General features: G+C 40.4%; 1 protein-coding gene and 1 long non-coding RNA gene across 2 annotated transcripts in view; both read left to right on the top strand.

The window, feature by feature from the left end:
* HIVEP1 (HIVEP zinc finger 1) overlaps window positions 1–11838 on the top strand; it is a 110361-nt gene extending 98523 nt beyond the window's left edge. Inside the window, exons 8-9 of the mRNA XM_061346501.1 lie at window positions 6788–7305; window positions 10099–11838. Of these exons, the coding sequence (XP_061202485.1) occupies window positions 6788–7305; window positions 10099–11271 (1691 nt within the window). The 3' untranslated portion in view covers window positions 11272–11838. The remainder of the gene's footprint in view (window positions 1–6787; window positions 7306–10098) is intronic.
* A 717-nt stretch (window positions 11839–12555) lies between these two features.
* LOC133208552 (uncharacterized) lies at window positions 12556–18821 on the top strand. The gene is made up of 3 exons (XR_009724434.1): window positions 12556–13445; window positions 13937–14035; window positions 18296–18821. It is a non-coding gene; the product is annotated as an uncharacterized LOC133208552 (long non-coding RNA).
* Window positions 18822–19469: the final 648 nt, after the last annotated feature.

The following is a 19469-nucleotide window of genomic DNA, read 5'->3' as shown; positions in this document are numbered from 1 at the left end:
AGTGTGTTTGAACGTGATTGAATATGTTTATTTTTTTAGGTGTCTAATCAGTCTCAGTTTACAAAGCAGCTTCAATCACCTCTTTGGATGCCCTTTCTCCAGGGCAGTGCAGCAGAGCTCATGTTGGGGCCAGCACCCCTTGTGCCAGGTCTGGGCTCAAGGGAGAGTCCTGCCAGCAGTTACTTGCAAAGGAAAACATGATGGGCCTTGGGCCACAAGCTTCACTCATGGTGTTAGTCTTTGGCTCCTTCATCCCTCCCCCCTCTGACATGCATTGCTGACGGGTTTGTGTCAAATAATCCTTTCGGTGCTTTAAAAACTGATGTCTTTAAACGCATACATTTTTTACTTCAGGAGTTGCGTGGTTGTCAGAAATGATCTCTCTCTCATAGAGTGGTCTGTCTGGTCCCATCTCTTTCCTCAGAGGAAGGCAATGTGAGATGCTGGAGAGGAAGGTGCGGAAAATCTGATAAGAAATAACTGTGACCTCAAAAGAAATAGGTTTCTTCCTCCTGTAGGCTGTGTGAGATTGCCCTGTTTCCTGACCCCCAGAATGTCTGTCTGCCTGTCCCTAGCTAATCTGTTATTTGAACACTTGGAATACTGATTATTCTTATGGTAATAAAAATGTCTTCACCCTTGCTTAAAATAACTAAGCTGTATGTCTCCCACCAGACTTTGTATTACAGAAATTATCCAGGAACTTAACAAAGCCACCAACCTTTCATTTACTAAGGAATTTGCTGGTTCTATTTTTATGTTTGGGCTTGGGGTTTTTTAAAGTGCAGGCAATCACAGTTATTTGAATATATAATCTTTTAGATTCATATGAGAAGTCAGCTTTGACCCAGTGACAGTATAGATTAATAATGCATGCAGATTGAATAAGAAGTGTGAAATTGCACACAGTTCTGACGGCAGGATACACACATACACATACACACATGCAGAGCCTATTTTTTCAGTAATCTGAGAAGCTGAAATCTTGTTGTGCTGTAGCATCTAGGGAAAAAGAAAGAGATGCTCTCTAGCAGTCTGAGGCTATATGTGATCAGAGCTTTTAACATAGCAGTTTTTGTAGTTGTCATCATTTGGGTATTAGTAAATACTTTCTGGCCTGGCTTTTTGTATTCAAAACCATTCCCTGGTCCATTTATCTTTCATCTTCTGCTCTGTGGAATGTTCTTGTCACCAAAATACAGGGTTACAATGTAAGGAATGTTAATATCTGAATTAAATTGTCAGATGAGGTGAACTGTTTAGTGTGACAGGCTGCAACTGTGGATATCCTCTTTGGCTGTGTTGATCCAAGATTTTGCTATTCAGTCTTAAAAAACAGCAATAATTTGTCTTAAAATTTAAACAGTTCTAATCTTTAGAAGGGTCTCTATGGAGGAATTTTATCCCAAATATTACTTTACCAGTGGAAAGACCTAATTGTAAGTTTCAGGTATCTATTTATATACATATAGGAAAAAAAATACATTTTTGCAGTATTAAATCCTTCTAAAGATACAATGGTTTCAAGTTAATTAGCTATATATTACTTATAGTAGACCTTAAGTGAGTTTCCGTGGCTCTTCATTAGCTTAATCATGACTCAGGCTGTGTTTTCACTGCACCTATGTTTAAGGAGTGAAAAGAAATTAAAATCCTTGCAACGGTATCCTCCTTGTGCAGGTAGAATGGAAGGCTGGTTCTATACAGCTTACAACAATTTGAACTTTTTTTTATTTTTTCTATTTTTTTATTTAATATCAGTGTCTACTCTTCAACTAGATGTACATTAGAGCATGCTGGTGCCCTACAACACAGCCTGGAAATAGACTACCTAGTGCTAGGGTTAATTTACAATATACATGTTACTCAGGAAGGCTTAGGTGTAAATAATCTTTTTAAACAGGGGTTACTCTTACTTTTTGGTTAGTTTTACTTTGTTACTTTCCATACTCTCAGAAATGAAAATCAAAAGCCCACAGGATAGGGGGTTTTTTTAAATGATTTCTGAGTAGCATTGGGTATTACCAGTCTGAATTTAACCCAGTAGATGTCACTGTGAGTCCTGTTTGATGGTGATGAGCAGTGGACAGTAGCTGCAGCAAGACTGAAATCGGTCAAGCAAAGCTTATGAACAGACATAGAAAGACAGCAAGTTTGGATATAGATGCTAGTGCTGTTTCACAGTACTTAAAACATGTTTTACCCTTTTTAAAATCTGATTGAATGGTTACAGGACCAATACAATGGGAGAATGGCAAGTCTAAGCTTGTAATTGTTTAGAAAAATAGAATGTGCATTGATGACATACAGACCTTACTTTCAAGTTTACGATAATACAATGACATACTAAAAAATATTTCTGCCTTTATTGACATGTTATGGGTTTTTTTTCCTTGAGTTTGATGGAGAATATATAACATAGAACAGATGCTTTATTTTAAAATGCTTTTATGTAGATATTAATCCACAGCTGAAGATACTTCCACAATTTGTGATGATAAAGACTGCTTTGTGTTACTCAGATGCTAAGAGCCAGTAAATTTAGATTTAGACAGGAATAGATAGTGAACAGACCAACAAATGCTCGATAAGTTATGTCTTTATCTGTATAAGCAGAGCTAATAGCAATCCTATAGTTATCTATGTGACTGTCCATTTGCTTTGGAATGTGTAAAACTTCAGCAGCCTGGACTTCTATTTTCAGGTCTTTCAGGTCTTCTTGCCAGTGAAAGAACAAAAATATTTTGCTCTTCGCACGAACAATCTACCTAATCGTGATTAAGATATAACCAAATATGACTAAGTTATAAGCTGTTGAACTTTATCGCTTCAGTTGATGCAGAAATTGCGAAGTCTGTAGCAGGGCCTGATAAGTCAGGTCATGTGATGTACTAATTGGTGATAATATCACAAGTAAAAATACAAGCTGCAAGCTGAGATTCTGATGGAACTTTCTTTTAGTACTTTGCAGTATGGTGATAATTAGATGGCCATTGTTAAAACCATGTACAGTAAAGGACTCCAATAGGAAAAACTTTTAAAACAAAGTACTTTTTTCTTTTAAAAACTTCTAAAACAAAGTAGAAGGGGAGACCTATTTTGGTTACCTAATTTGTAGCAGCATAACTGGAAAAAGCAGTGGGTAGATTTATCAGCCGAACATTTTTCACTAATGGACATTTTAGGTTGCTGATAAATCCAACTAATGCTATTGTGCTAAGGAACTTGGAGCTTTTTCTTTCTCACTTCAGGGTAAAATGTCAGTACTCCGAGAGCTTAGCCAACAAGCTTATCAATACCACAACCACAATACGCAGCTGATTAATTAGCTGAGGACTGACAACAAAATAAATGGACTAAGATGATTTTTGCTTATGATTTGTATACACTTACTTCAATATACTGGATTAAAACCATAGTTATTTTATTAAATATAATTATAGCAGTCAAACAAGCAAAATCTCCAATCAAAAGTTGTGTACATGTTTCTGTTACACCTTTATTTCCAGCTGTTCCTAATTTTTGCAGAGTTCAGTTCTGTAGCCAAAAGTTCCACTTTCTCCTATGAAGTCCAAGAAGAAGAGTCTTTCTAAGGGTTTAGAAGAAAAAATTGCAAGAGTTGACAAGAGGATGAGAGAGAGACATTCCCTACTCTTCCAAAAACACTCTTTATAAAAAATTGAGGCAGTCTTGAGCAGTCTTTCTGTTAAAATGATGAGAGTTACAAATTTGAAAGAGAAGTAGCTTTCATAAGCCTTCACTTAATAGTGTGAAACCTTTTTCCCTGTTTTCTTTTTAAGAAAAAAACCCTGTGAACTTTCATGCCAAAAGCAATTTCCCCATATGCTAGTGGTCTTTAAATTTATAACACATCCTTCATTCTAAAATATTCCACACTGCTTTACAACCTCATACAAAGTTAAACACAGAAGTAATTTTGTTCCCTTTGGAAATCGAGTCAGTTCTAGTTATATATATGTATCAGCTACATAAGCATATGGTTATAATTTTGCATATTGTAAGATAGGAATCAATTAATTTTTCCCTAATTAGAACTGCCAAGGACTTTTAGCAGGCAGTGTACAATTACCAGAATTGATCAGGGCCAATGCTACTTGGTTGACAAGACAGTGCTTGGAAAAGAATCTTTCACCATAAGGAGTGATCCCAGCCTCAGCTTGATGCCTCATATAGAGAAGACGTCATGACCTGCTTGGGTCTTCCATCACTTGAAACTCCAGCATCAGGTCCTTTGCAGCTCCACTGATTTAAGGCAATGCTTAACGGGATCACTAATCGCCAAAGCTTGGGCGCCTCTTGTTTCAGCAAATGTGCACACAGGTATAAATCCAGAGCAGAGTGTTCCTTTGTGCATTGCCTGAGCAAGCTAGTCAGGAATGTGTTTTTCTCATCTGATGTTTCAAAGCAGTGTGGGAGTAAGGGAACCACAATGATTGCTGTCACCTCGCCTACACTGCAGGCTCTGGCTACAGGTAACCAACCACACTTAAACAGAAGCTGGCAAATGCACAAAGGGTGGAGGTAAACAGTGAAACAATAGAGGGAAATGATATCCCACCAAGTCCTGCATGTAAGGAATTTGTGTCCCACACACAGTTCCCCTTTTCCTTTCCAAGGTTTTATTCTAGAAAGCCAAAGATGTATGTAGAAGATTTCTACATAAGCAGCATTTGCTAGTAAATCATGTAGCAGTTTAAATGTTGGTTTGAAAAGGGGGTTTCTTATTATAAACTAGAGCATTGTTTGATCTTATCTTTTCCTTGCTTTACAAATGTGACAAGTCAATCTAATCATTTCAGGTAATTTCTCTTGCTGGTGGAGACAGTCACTCGTGATTGACATAAACTTTCACACAAAATGTGATTCATGTAGAGAGGGGGATTAAAAAGAAAAGCAAGTAGGATTTCCCAGGGAATAGTTATGTTGGTAAAGAAGCCAAAGAGAGTCCAGACTGAATCCAAGACTTTTCAATGCCCTGTGCATTGTTTAAAGAGTTGCAGTAAATGCATGGGTCATCCTCTAGGTGTTACACATGGAGAAGTCTTCAAGATCTGTTGCAGAACCATCAAGTGAAATTATTTCCATTCAGAAATCAAACATATGTAGAGGTCCTAATGTTTTGGATGTGTTTGCTTCGCAACTTAGTGATGAAGAAGCACTGTTTGTGTGAAGAAGTATAGAGAAAAAGACATCGAAAAATCCATGTGGCTGCGTTAATAATATTTCTAACAATCCTACTACCATTTTTTTAATGGAGCTTACTGAATTAATTTTTCCACCACTGTTTCTGAACAGCTTTATCTGTAAGATGGGAATTATAAATGAAGAATAGTTAAAACTCTAAAACATACTTCTGTTAACATTGTTCCAATGACCTGGAGAATTTGGGGTGTTTTTAATATTTCTGTTTTATGCCTGCTGTAGTAAATACAGAAATTCTATGGTTTCTATATTAAGTTAATGTACAAATTACTTTATAGTCAAAGAGGGGCAAAGTCATTATAGAGGGATTTTTTTTCCAATAACTATTAGTCTCATTCCTAATTATATTGCTCATTTGAAACCATAAAGGCTTATAATGGAGGGTAGCTTATGGAGAGGTAGCTCAATTAAACCCATTTATTTTACCTGGAGTTCAAGATGCTTATTTTGGTTTCTGTCACACAGCAACTGAAGGCCTTGGTAGTAAATTCAGATTCTTCTAAGGGTCTGGGTCTGGGTTTGATTTTTTTTTTCAGAATTGTTCACGTTGATGATAAGTTGCAGTGTAGATTTCCCTAGAACAGGATCCCTGAGATTTTAACTAACCAGCCGTCATTGCTTTTGCAGAGCCAAATCATTTTTATGCTGATTTTTTTTTTTTTGACAGCTCAGCAGACAGACCTTTAATCGAATATAAAATATTAGTGCATTCGAAGCATTTTGTCTTTTAGAAAATATGATCCGAGACAGTCTGGCTTGGAGTCAGATACAGCAGATGGGCTTTTCTGTCTCTTTACTAAGGATGAGTTTTTCTTTCCAAGTTGTGATATAAAAGAAGGTGAGAAGCTGCAGTAGAGCTATATTTTATAGAGAAATCTACCACTAGACAGCAGTTTGACTTTATGACTTGAAATCAGGAGGGCTTCTCCATGTGAGCATGTGCTCATATGAGCAGTTACATGCACAGGTAAGCTTTGAGAGGATGAGGGCCTCCCAGGATATCTTGGGTGACTTGTTAATAAACCTTTCAAAACATTAGCAAAGTGAAGAAATCTGGTGAGGTCTAATTTTGGTCTCTTTTGCCTGTTAAGGAGACAGATTTCTGACTAACAGCCCCCAGTCTTTCTGTTTGCATCCTTCAAAAACATTTGCAGCAGTGATTTATATTAGGTACAAGGACACCCACTTATGAGTCAGAACCAGCTAGAGAATATCCCACTGCTAAGGTTGGCAGACCAGCTTCGTATGTCGTCACTGAGAAATTAATGAACTGGGAATCTGCTCACTTCTCTCCAGGTGAAAGGGTGGAGGGTGACTTGCAGCAAATGGTTATAAATGGCTTAAAAGCAAACAGCCAGATCTCGAAGGTTAAAAACAGCATGGATGTACACTGGAAAATAAGACCAAAACTGAAAATTTTCCCTGTTGTTTTGATGAAATGGGATGTGACTGCAAAAATGCATGTGCCATGTGTTATTTTGGTGTTTTTAATTACTCCCTCCCACCTCCTTCCCAGCCTACCCAGGACATTCATCAGCTTACCTTCTAATTCCCCCTTTTGCAGGTGAGAAGCAACGATTTGGCTATGACCGGTCAGGATATGATGTGGAGGAGTCTGATGGTGCTGATGAAGATGAAAATGACAATGAAGATGATGATGAAGATAGCCAGGCTGAGTCAGTCCTATCCACAACCCCCTCAGTGACAGCCAGCCCCCAGCATCACCCCTCTCGACATGGCCTTCAGGATGCTGGCAGCACGGATGAAGACATCAGACTCCCAGACTGTTTTGCTGGGGTTCACACAGACTCTATGGATGGTCTGCCAGAAGCACTGCTCACAAAAATGACCGTCCTTAGCACAGTGCAATCGGTTAGCAGGACCTCCAGGTCACCAGCAGAATTCACCCATCAGGAAGCACATGAGGATAAAGCCCAGGAGAGAGGAGTGGCACCCTGCAGTGCTAGTGCAGCACTGGCAGACGTTGCTCCTACATCTCCAGGTCGCCAGATGTCTGTGGATTACCCAGATCCAGAAACAGCTTTGGGCCACTCCTTAATATCACCTGCAGCTCTTACAAAGGTAGGAGTGTCTGATTCTGGGGAGAGACTGGGATTTTAAATCCTCCTTTTAAAGATATTTTGGGATACTTTTCAAATATCAAAATGTTTGGCTTTCCCTTTATTCTTAGAGTTGGCTGATGAGTCTTTAAGAAGCATTGAAAGTGATTAAAGCACGGATGGGTAAGACTCTAGAAGCAACAATGTTGTAGGAGCACTGCCTTTCAAATTCTTTATTTTGATTGCATTCTCTCTGAAAGGATTAATTGTATACAGTCATTTCAGCTGAAATTTGGTAGATTGCCTTACAAATAAGGGCTATAATAGATACTTGGAATGAACATACAGTGGTGAAGTTTTCAGAGTAAAGTGGTAGAATTCAGAAGTCATTCCTGAAATATAAAGATAGAATCATAGGTAATTCCCAAGGGAAATTAGTTTAGTCCCAAGGGGTTTTGCTTTATCACCATAAAAAAATTGTGCAGTTGTTTATCTCTCCCTCAAATATACTTAGTAGCAGAAGTAGGAGCACCAGATGTTCAAGATTGTCCTTGCACAATAGCAAAAGGAGAGACAAGCTCAGAAGTGACACCTGAGCTCTGTTTTTATCCAAGCTGAAAGAATATTTTAATCAGAAAAAGATCAATTTTGCCCGTGCCTATTATAGACACACAGCTCTTCAGAGCAGTGTGCGGAAGGATGAAGTCAGACTCTATGCAAGGCTGCAGGGGCATTCAGTAATTTTGGTGACTATTGTCTTTAAGGCTCTGCTGAGGAAATCACAGGGGAAAACTGGCAGGTGTTAAGCCTTTGACAGTATTTTAATGCACTATTTTAGTGGGCTGTAAGTCACATACCTGACTGACCCTAAGGATAAAGAATAAAGATTTCTTACTGCAGAACATGAAAATACTAGAGCTATACAGAGTAATGCTCAGATAAATGTAATGCAAAGTGTAGTTTAAATGTAGTTTAAATAAAGAAGAAATTACTGCCTTATCTGTGATGAATGCAGTATTTACAAATAGTATATGCGTGCAGTTATAGAAAACTAAGCAGCAGGAAATTTTCAAAAGCATAAACAGTAAGAAAAATATTCATTCTGGTTTAAATACTTACTGGCTTCTTTCTTCCTTAAAAACCTGTATTATTGGATTTCTTTCTTACAACATTTGAGATAGTGAACTGTTGACAAGAAGAAACAGTAAAAATGATTGCTTATGTCGTTGTTTGGCACTGGTTCATTCTTCCTCTTAGAACCGTGAGTCCGTGTTGCAAATGTAAATTGGAGCAGTTTTGTAGTATGGCAGAGAATAAAATCAATGGTCTCTGATCACGGTATATACCTGCCAGAAAAGGGGTAGGATCTTAATATTTGGATTTGAGGTTTCAGTTGTTGCCAATAGATACCAGAAAAACATTTGACTGAGTATGCTCCCTCATCGAACAGAACCACTGAAGCCTCAAGAAAATATTCACACAATTAACAATGTTGAAAGGCCTTCATCAATATAGCTCTAATAATTGTCTACATCAAGATATTAAGGGAAAAAAAAAAAGGCTTCTAAGTAATAAAAGGCAGTAATTCCTCTCCAGACTACCACCTACTTTCCCAGACCAAAAGAAGCGGCAGCCGTGTGTCTGATGGCTCGTCTGCAGTCTGTTTCTATTGTGAATGGTTGTGGATCCCACTTCTTGCAATCAAGACAAGAGTTGAGACAGCTCAGGAAGGCTGTTGTATGTTCCTTCAAAAGCATCCATACCAGTTTATCAGGATTTCTTGTGAGGTGTCAGACAGGACTTAATTCTAAGAAAGATGTTGGCTTCCTTCTCACACCCATCTTCCCATTTAGACTGGTTGGCACTGCATAGTCAGTAAATCATATTCTACTTTAACCCATATATTTCATACCAGCAGTTTTCAAAGGCATTACTGTTCATGTTTCAGGGTTTGTTTTTTTTTGCCTGCCTGCTCTAGAAATTTCTTGAGAGTTTGGTCAAAATCACAGAATTAGCATTTAGGACTATATAAATAAGTAAGATCGGATCACTATGTGTTGTGAATATGCCTAAAACTAAGATACTGAGAGACTGCAATCACAATTTAAGACTTCTTGGTTTAGGAGCTTTTAGGAAGGGAGCTGCCAGCCTTGGTCATTAATATAGACTATATGAGAAGAAAAGGGAGTATATAAATAAGATTGTTAGTCCAGGTGTGTGCATCAAGCCATGGTGAGCTGAGGCAGCAGTGGGATGTGGGTCCCACATCTCACTCCAGTATCAGCCTGTCACTTATGCCTCTGCAGGCACTGTAGTTGTCATCAGTCTCTTGTCATTGTATATTGCCCATCTTCCATGTCAGAAGAACCTACAGACAGATGTGCCATGATCCTGCCTCTGCTTGCTGGAGGCACTAATGCCTCCAGGAGAGGAACCCAGTGCATCAGAAATGCCATTTTATGCTTCTCGCCTGAGGTGATTTCCACAGAAAACACTTCTCCAAAGCCGCCTCACTCCTTAAAAAAACACGTACAAAGGATATGCAGCAATGTTTTCAAGTACTAGTGTTCAAGAGAAATTAACCTCTCCTAATTAGGAGAGGAAAATTCAATTAGTGGGTGAGGAAGGAGTTGGAAAAAGAAAGGAAGGAAATTAGTTTATTGTTTAAGCTGGGCAGTATATATTGTGAACCAGTTTGTTGTTGTTTTTTCTTACAAGGGAGTGTGGGAAGCACTCGGCAGCTACCTTGTGTTTTCATTTCACTCGAGGATAGCAGTGGCCACCTCACTAATGTGCCTGTGTTGTTCTCTCCCAGAGCACGCCCTCCATCAGCTCTCCCTCCTCGCCAGCGGACCACAGCATGCAAACAGCACCGTTGCCCTACGCTGAAATCCCAGAGGAGAAGTTGGCCGGGTGCCTGCAGCCCGCTGCCGAGCAGAGGGCTCCCCAGACTCACCTCTTCAGCCACCTCCCCCTGCACTCGCAGCAGCAAGCCAAGGCTCCCTGTGGCACAGTACCGGTTGGGGGGATTCAGGTGGTCCCTGCCGGCCTGGCCACCTACTCCACCTTTGTTCCCATCCAGGCAGGGCCGGTTCAGCTCACTATCCCTGCTGTTAGTGTGATTCACAGAACTACCAGCGCCCTCGGTGAGACGGGTGGCGCGGCCACCAGTGCCACTGCTAATCCCATGGGAGTTGCCGAGGTGAACAGTGTGGTGCCGTGTATTCCCATCGGTCAGGTGAGCCTGCCAGGCATCCAGGGTCTCGGCACGCCCAGCCTGCAGCCTCTGCCCCCGCTGGGCATGGAGACAGTGAACATCTTGGGCCTGGCTAACACAAACATCGCCCCACAAATGTGCCCTTCGGGAATCACCCTGAATGCTGTGGGCCTCCAGGTTTTGACCGCTGGTGCTGCCCCACAGGGCAACCCCAGCCCACAGGCCCACATTCCTGGCTTGCAGATACTGAACATCGCCCTGCCGACCCTCATCCCCTCTGTCAGCCCTGTAGGTGCCGAGGGGCAGGGAGCCTGTGAGGTGCCTGCCACAGGCAGCAAAGCCTGTGAGGCCCAGCTGGAGCCGGCTCCTGTCAGCTTCCCTGTGTCTGAGGTCGGACAGGCTGGCAGGGATGCTTCTCCTCAGGCAGCAGCTGGTGGCCAGCGGTACAGTGGGAAGAGCCATCCCGAGCCCACCCTGCTGACCAACAGCAAGCGACCCGATGATGCAGGGAAAGCAGATCCTGAAAAGACTGACCTCACAAATCCCGCCAAGCCAAAGCGCGACGTCCCATCCCTGCAGCTGAAGAGGGCTGCCCCGGCAGAGCCCCACTCCAAGGCGAATCCCGATGCGCTAACCAAGTCCCCGGTCCACCGAACTGTGTCCCCGGACAGACAGGTACACAGGCCAGGCGCCTTGCCCCGGCGGCAAAACACGGTGCAGTTTAGCGATGGCAGCAGTGACGATGAGGATAGACTTGTGATAGCAACCTAGTTTTTGTTTTTTGTTGTGTTTTTATTTTTGGGTTTTTTTAATAACACTTACAGGTTTCTTTGCAAACCTTCCTTTCCTTAAAGCACATTTTTCTGACACAAACTCATTACTAATCTTCGTGCAATCATGAACTCTTGACCAATAATTGTTGTTTCTTGTCAGCTCCAGCCATTTTTGTACATGTTGTATAGACGATTGTGCCTTTTTGGAGTTTTATGTTTAGAAACCTGTACAGATTGTTGAATATATATATATTATATATATATATATATAAAATATGTATATTAAAACCAGGTAGTTGCTTGTGTTCAGTAAGTAAACATCCTATGTCAGATAAATAAAGGATTAAATTATATGTTGCACTGTTAAATGTAAATTTTTATGGCTGTGGGACAAAGTTTCTGTGTACAGATCTAGTATGTAAAACTCCATATTTATTGTATCCATATTAGTCTTGGAAAAGGGTCTATCCATCTTTCTTGTGTAAGACAGTAGCTTTACACTTAAAAGAGAAATACAGTATCTGTGTTATGAAATATTACAGTAAAATTTTGTTTACTGACTTTACCATTGTTTATGTTGTGCCTTCTTGATGCAGCCTGGTAGTTGGAGAGGTGCTTCATTTGTTCCTTTTAGTACACTCCCAGCTACGTCCAGCTTGAAAGGATCTGGTGGTGGTGAGTGCCCCCGTGGTTTCACCTGCCACAAGAGACACAGAATGCTCTTCAGGGTAACTTGGAGCAAAACCTTCCATTCCAAAACATCTGGTGATGGCAAAGTGGGGAGGGAGTCCTTCAGGTTTTAGCAGAGCAAGCATCCATCCACCTCGTGTTTTAACACTTCCTAGCTAAAATTTCAAGACTATTTGAGGGAAAATAGCAAAAGGGTCAAGATGAAATATTTTTTATTTGTAATCTTGAACTATAAAACCACTTTTTATTAATATTAAAGTATTGTTACACAAGAAAGGAATAATTCTTTGTGTGTTCTTAACTGCAAAATCGACCATACAGTTGGTGAAAATGCCACTGCTGTAATGAGGATTTGGCATTACTGATTACCTCAGCTTCTTATGAGACTGCATTTCAGGTGATCTTCATTTACAGGTAGACAAAGCCAATTTCTCCTTAAATATGGCTTTGTCTTATTCATGCAGAGGGGGAAAAGGGGGCTGGAGGTCTTAAATATACAATTAATGTGGTCTTATGTCAACAGACTTGTCATTATGGGCATACAAGATATGGGTGAATTCCAAAATAATAAAATATAATACAATTCGTGTTCAACTACTGCAGGAGGCAATTCTCATAAGTCACAGGGCTACACATTCCTGAAAGTTCCAAACTGACCTGGGATTTGTGCTGAAATTTTTAAATAGAGTTGGTTTTCTGCTGTGTCCTTATATCACATTCTCATGGAAGTTTGTAAAACCATTTTTACCACCAAATTCCAGTAGATCTGGAAGATACAAACCTAAAAGCATGATCACCTTTATGGCAATAGCAAGGTTGAGTGCGTACAAAACAGCTGGAAGAAAAGGGTAGGAAGCAGATCTTGGAGGAAATAAAAATTCAGGAGTGAACCTGAATGTGAGCTGGGCTGTATAGTTCACAGATTAACTCCTGTACCCAGCTCGAAGTAATTGATACCTTGTACTGCTCGTATTCAAGAACAACACTATCCTAGATCCATTTTTAACTTTACATTGGCTTTTGTACTATACTCACATTGTACTCATTACATTATTCCATTACAGTGTTGTAAAACTGTAGGCGATACTGAATGAGCTTTATTAACTTTCAGAGAGAGCACTTCAGTACAGAGTACTACATCTGTATTACTGTGATTATCAGCCAATTGTACTAATCCAGCAATTATAAACGCACGTACTAGAAAGGAGAAATTACTCTCATCTCAAGACATGAATGGTGTAATTCCTTACTGTGCAGAGCCCCACTGAGGGCATGAGCACCTGAACCACGAAGCACTCTCAACTGACATTGAACTCAGTGAGAGTTAAGAGTACTTGGCATACCACAGCATTGGACTTCAAGTGTCTCATGTGAACCACTGTGTAAAATGTCACTGTGCATTTGCATGTTCTTTTTATAAACGTAGTGATGTCAGCGTGTCATACATCATTAACAAATGTGAATTTACCTGAACCAGCCAAGGTTAAAACAGATACACTGCTGCATTACATATGCTCTGAAACTTTTGCTAGCAGAATCAGGTGATGGTTTGTAGTTAATGAACTCAAGAAACTTTGCATCAGTTTTAGCTTCTTTAAAATGGACACTTACACTTGCCTGTAAACTAGAACTATGCTTATTAATTTGAGTATAAAATGACTGGATTAAGTAGGTTTACAGCAAAGTAAAACTGTCTCCAAAATTTTGAATGTCATCACAAGTTATTACCATTTTTCTGAGTTTTATAAGGAATCAGTAGGTGAGAAATTGCTCTTCCACATTCCCCAAGGTCCTGATTTTGCTGACCATTTAGAAAGTCCATCGATTTACTGTATACACATCTGAAACATTTACTTGACTAGCAATTTGTGGTGTGCTCGTGTTCTAAGGATTAGTTCTAGGAAGTCACTAATTTAACAGAAAATTCAATCTGGTGAATCAGGTGATCTTTATGTGTCTCTTTTCTATTGTAGGTGTTTTGAAGACAAGGTCAAGAAATGGAGGCAGTATCTTGAAGAATAACAAGACAACAGATACGCCATAAAGAGGAATGTTAAGGCGTGTGTCATTTGGTAAGTTAATAGCAGAACAATAGACAGGACCAAGAGAAAGGGTACTGATCGATAGTGGGCAGTCATCATACTTAGCCAGGCAAAGCAGATGAGCCATGTTTGAAGCCGGATGTCCACTAACAACAAAAAGATTAGTGGGTAGTTGCGGTTACATCTAACCTTGTTCAGATGGAGTTGAGAGGAAAACACACTTTTCTACAACATAGGTGTTTGTGGTCCTGTACATTATATTGTTTCCTTTCCCTCTAGCATGTTTCCAAATGAATGTTCCTTGAGGTGCTTCAAACCTTGTGCAACAGGGATAAAAATAAACTAGCAGTATGACCACAACTGAAAGGTTAAACCCCATACCTCTTCTCTGTTAGTGTGTAGCAGTTCATTTTAATCGTGTGTAACCGACATCCATTCTGTAAGTCAGCATACATGAGTGCCCTGTATCAGCACAAGCCTGTGACGAGTGTTAGCAGTTACATTTTCATTCTGAATTAATTAATTTTAAATTGGTTTGTATCATTATTCTCTGGTTCAGTCATTAGTGACTGGGAAATGGCACTCCCATTGCCACAAGGAGCCTCCTGTTCAAGTCAGTAGCGAGGATCTCAGAGAATTTGCCAGTTTAGGATTAGGCTGCTCTTCAGGTGGTTTAAATTATCATAGCTGAATTGGAGTAAACAGCACTGGGGCAGTTTACTCAGGGATCAGTTTTTAACAACTGTCAGATACCCTCTGCAAATCCAGCACAGCTGTTTAAACATTAAAAGGCCAGAGTAAGTGTTGCTTCTGAGTGCATGCAGGCACAGTCTGGCATCTTCACACAGCCTATTCTTACTGAGAGGATGCAAGCAGGTGCAGGCTAAAGGCTGGGTACAAATACAGCTACAGTAAGGACATGGCACTGAGCTTCTATGAGACCCATGCAAATGCTTCCCTGGTAGGTGACAAAAGCCCTCACTAGAAAAAGAATCGACCAGTAGCCTGAAGCTTTTCTCTTTCAGCTCAGACCTTGATTGATTTCTCATTGCAATATGTGATATTTGCTTGTGATGCAGGTATCTGATACTGAAAGTGGCGTGTTTCCCTGCCGTCTTCATATCAATATTGGGTTTGGAGTGTAGGCTCGTTAAATGTGCCTACATTCTCCACATGAGCTTTAACAAGCTGCAGCATGGCCTGTCACCTCTTAGGACAAGACCTAAACCAGAAACAGCCTCTTTTGCAGTAACTGGTCTCAGATCTGTAGCATTACATCCCCAGATGCAACTCCTAGTTTGTGGGCCATAGCTGAAATAAAGCAAACTTAGTAGGTTCAGATAGCCTGCATTGATTACTGCTGCTGTTCATTTGTTTGCTCCTTTCACTTCTCAAGTAAGTTGCTGTAGCTTCAGATTTCTGTAAATTATGCCCTGAGGCTAGAGCAGCCCACAGTTGGTCCACATCAGCCAGTCCCCTGCCAGAATGTCTGACAATGCCGGTTTGCATACTAGGAAATTCAAATGCACATTGCATGTGTTTCATCTCAGACAATGTACTTAGGCTGAACACAGTCTAGCCCACCCTGAAACCAAAGAAACACCATAAAACAAAGACATACCATGCTTTATACTTAGCTAAACATTCTGTAGGGGTTCTTAATGAGCAGATTTATCTCACCTTGAATGTACTGACATGTATGTTAAACAGAATATAAAATGAATTTGACGCTGTAGAGCTTATTCCAGAAGTCCTCATTTTTTGCAAGATAATCCTCACTAAGGTTTTATAAACAATTTAGTTTAAACCTGTAAACTGCCTTTCAAACATGTTTAGCATGGGGGTGGTTTCATCAAAATCAAAATTGCTCAGTTTCAGCATGAGCGACATGCAAAAGTGGGGGAAACCAATTGATCTACAAGTAAGAGCGCTTCTCAAGATAGCCTTCAGCTGATTTATCTGGCAGGCCACTGCTTTTGTTGCTTCTGAAAGATCCTCTAAGACCAGTTACATCTTGTAGCAGGGAGTCTTATCTTTCATGGCTTTTAATCTGAACAATAGGTGTCATCCGTCTTGGGTGACTGTCATGGTCAGTCTCTGACTGCGATCTTAAATTATGAATGTCTTCAAAAAACATGGCTAGAATTGTCTTTCCATGTCTTGAGGAATTTTCTTTTGCTTGTAAGGGTCTCAGCACCTACAGAGGGCCACTTTTAATGGTGCCTAAAATACCAGACTTACAGTACATATAAACCATTTGTGGCTTACATCTTTGAGGATGAGATCAGTGCCTTAGGTCTGTAAACTGGGCTGCTAACTCTATTGCTGGCTTAGGATATAAACAAGCTACTTTAAAATATTTCAAATTAACTATTTGGTAATTTTCTGTGGAATGTCTGTGGGTGGATGAGCAAACAGCAACAATGATGTAGCAGCATATAATTAATTGATGTTCATGTTTTGTTCCAGAAATGCTGAATCAAAAAACAAAACTATCTTAATGGCAAAGGCATTGCTGGTGCAACGTTTGTCTCTCCACTTCTCTCTATACTGGCCAAACTACTCAAAATGTTAGGAGATGGCTGGTAATTTTCAGATATTCCATGTGAGATTTAAGAAAACCATGCTAGTTGAAAAATGGCAAAGCTTTGCATTCCTACTGTTCAGTCATGGAAACAAAACTTGTCCTAAGATGAGTCAATTATCTAGGCATGCTTAGTTTTCTTTGATAATAGTAGGCTTGTTTTCCCCAATAAGGTCAAATGTTAAAGCCTGTTTGGTTTTGCGGCTATACTCCTTAGTGTATTTGAAATCCATTACCATGTGTGAGGCATTTGTGCTGGAAGCAGGCCAGCTGAAGGCTGTTTATAAAGTCAAATACCCCTAGCATTTCCTCTTTTTGTTAAGTTAATGTGGTTACAGCATCCCTTTGGGCTTCAGAAGTTCCATTTGCAGGTCATTCAGGCCTAAAGTTCTTTCATGTTGGTACCTAAATACAGTTGGATTCTTCCTTCTGCGAAACAAAACATTCGACATAAGTTACAGTTGCATCTCTCATGCAGCATCCCTCACCCCATCAGCTCGCTGCTCCAGATGCATCCATGGAAGTGAGTTCCCAGCCCATTTGTTTGCACAGGGCTTGTCCCCATTTCAGCAGCAGTGGCCCACTTCTGTGAGGGGCTTTTGCTGGGATGACTGACTGAGGCAGCAGTGATCATTGGACATGCACGTGCAGTGAGGGACCAGCACAGAGGGAGCATCACCAGCATCGTCAATGCATATCCCAGGAGTACAGGGCCACGGCACACCTGTAGGGATTTTGCTCAGTGCTGACCTCATGCAGATGCAGGTTTTGAAGAAGTTAGGCACCATCAACAGGACCTACCCAGACCTGTAGTGGCTAAGTAGAAAGCCACCATCTTGAGACTTCCCCCTTGCCATCCCATATGACCAAGGTATATCAAATCAAAATAAACCTTTTGACAAAACAATTAATTTTAACATGATGTCAAAATTTCCTGTTTGAAGTGAGAGTTGCTACAGCTCCGTTCTTACTAATACTCGGAAACTGCCGAGCTCTCCTCCACAGCAGCTAGCAAGAAGGTAGTTTGTTTCTGTGAGGCTCTGCATGCCTCAGGCACACTGTGTGCAGAGAGATCATATCCTTTATACAATGCAATCACAAGAGCTTCATTCTGAAGCTGTGTCAGGAAAAGGAGATGGTGAAGTCTGCTTCTTATACACCCAATCACCAAAACTGCAGCCACTCAGCCTGAGGGGTGCAAAGAAGGATGCAGCCACCAAGCTGAAGTGCACTAGTGCTGCACCAGCTCTCTCCTCATCCCCAAGGGACTACATAGCATGGAAGGTGCTTTAGCCTAGGCCAGATGTAGGCACTCAGTGGCAGAAATGAAGCTGGGGTACAAGAAAGAGAAATAAACCAGGCTGCAAGACAGAGCAAGCTGGGGAGAGCACCATGGCGTAACCTGGCTGTTAGGTTGTTTTGGCACAGGAAGGCAGCGTCCTGTATTTCAGCCCTGTCAGCCAGTGTTAGGTGTGTCCCTGGTTTACAAAAAGAGTTTAGGTGCCAGAACAGAAGCAAATGTTGAAACAGTGCCTCTTTGAAAACAGAAGTAATGTTTTCATATGGACACCACTTATTCAACAAACCTAGTGGGTGGTTCAGAAACCATTTTTGACACCTAGAGGTTTAAATTGTGTTTCTCTCTTTCTTAGTTCATTCCCATACCTGTAATCATCTGTGACTCTTTCTTATTTACAGTGTTTCAGAGCAAAAGCTCGCACACCTAATGCTGATTAATTCTGCTGGACTGGGTAACTGGCTCCCCTGTGGATATCCTGTTTTCCTGTGAATCATTGTTCCTCCTTGAGACATCCTCCAACTCAGATCAAAGATCCAAAAAGTATTAGATATGAAGACATCAGACATCTCAAACAGATTAGAAAAGACACGCACAAAGAAATGCATCCCATCTTCTCTCTGAAATAGGCGTGGTGAACACAATCCTACACACTTACTATAAAATGAACAGTAGAAAGACAAAAGAACAAAGGAGAATTTTGAAATTTAGTTTACCCAGAGTCTTCTACAAATTACCCTTTCTATGTATTTGCACTTTTGTACTCAGTTCTCTCTTGCAGTTGGAAACTCTTCAGGCTAGTCATCTGATGGAAAATGACATCTGTAAGCTTCGGCAAGAGCTGCATGAACTGCGTCAGCAGAGGACTTAGTACTATCAATTTAAATGTTGAGTCTTGCCTACAAACACACAAATTAAAGGAACATGAAAACACATGATCTATTTTTTTTCAAGTTCATGTAGTCTGTTGTGTTCTTGATGGTGTTATTCAATTTTCCATGGAGGTATATGAACAACTGAAAAGATTCTCTGCCAGTGAAATGCCAAAACCTAAGGTCATGAGGTTAAACTATATTATCTTCTCTCCTTGCAATCTTTGAGCACAGGTTACCTGCTAAAACAGTTAAAGTATTTATTTCAGCAGCTTTTGATCTTAAAGGTTGCACAAATATTTAGTCTTTTAAGATTCTGAACTTTTTTTTTAAATAGATTTTTAAACTCTCCTTTTAATGGATTCCTTTTAATCCATGTTTAAGAATAAGAGCCATGTTTGATCTGCCAACTCACAATGTGTTTGGATAGTCAGAGGCATCATTTTTGTGGGAGTGTTTGAACAATATATTGTATTTTTTCAAGAAGGTGTTCCTCCAATCAGTTGAAAGAGCTGAAGGAAGGATCAGAGGAGTGTCCGTTTTCTGTCACTAAGCTCATGTAAAAGGAAGATAAAATGTGCTGCTCTTACATCTTAGAGTGGGCTGTTTCAGGCTTTTAGTCCTAGACTTCTAACTCTTCTATTAGCCTTCTGCACTTGGGAGAGGGGAAAAAACACTTTTAAACTTACGCACTGTAAACACTCACTTGAA

Source organism: Neopsephotus bourkii, unplaced genomic scaffold, assembly GCF_033783945.1.
Source record: "Neopsephotus bourkii isolate Nb327-2 ecotype Australia unplaced genomic scaffold, CSIRO-AGI_Nbou_v1 NB_272, whole genome shotgun sequence".
Lineage (NCBI taxonomy): Eukaryota > Metazoa > Chordata > Aves > Psittaciformes > Psittacidae > Neopsephotus > Neopsephotus bourkii.
The sequence above is the reverse complement of the archived record's forward strand: the minus strand, read 5'-3'. Positions and strand labels throughout refer to the sequence as shown.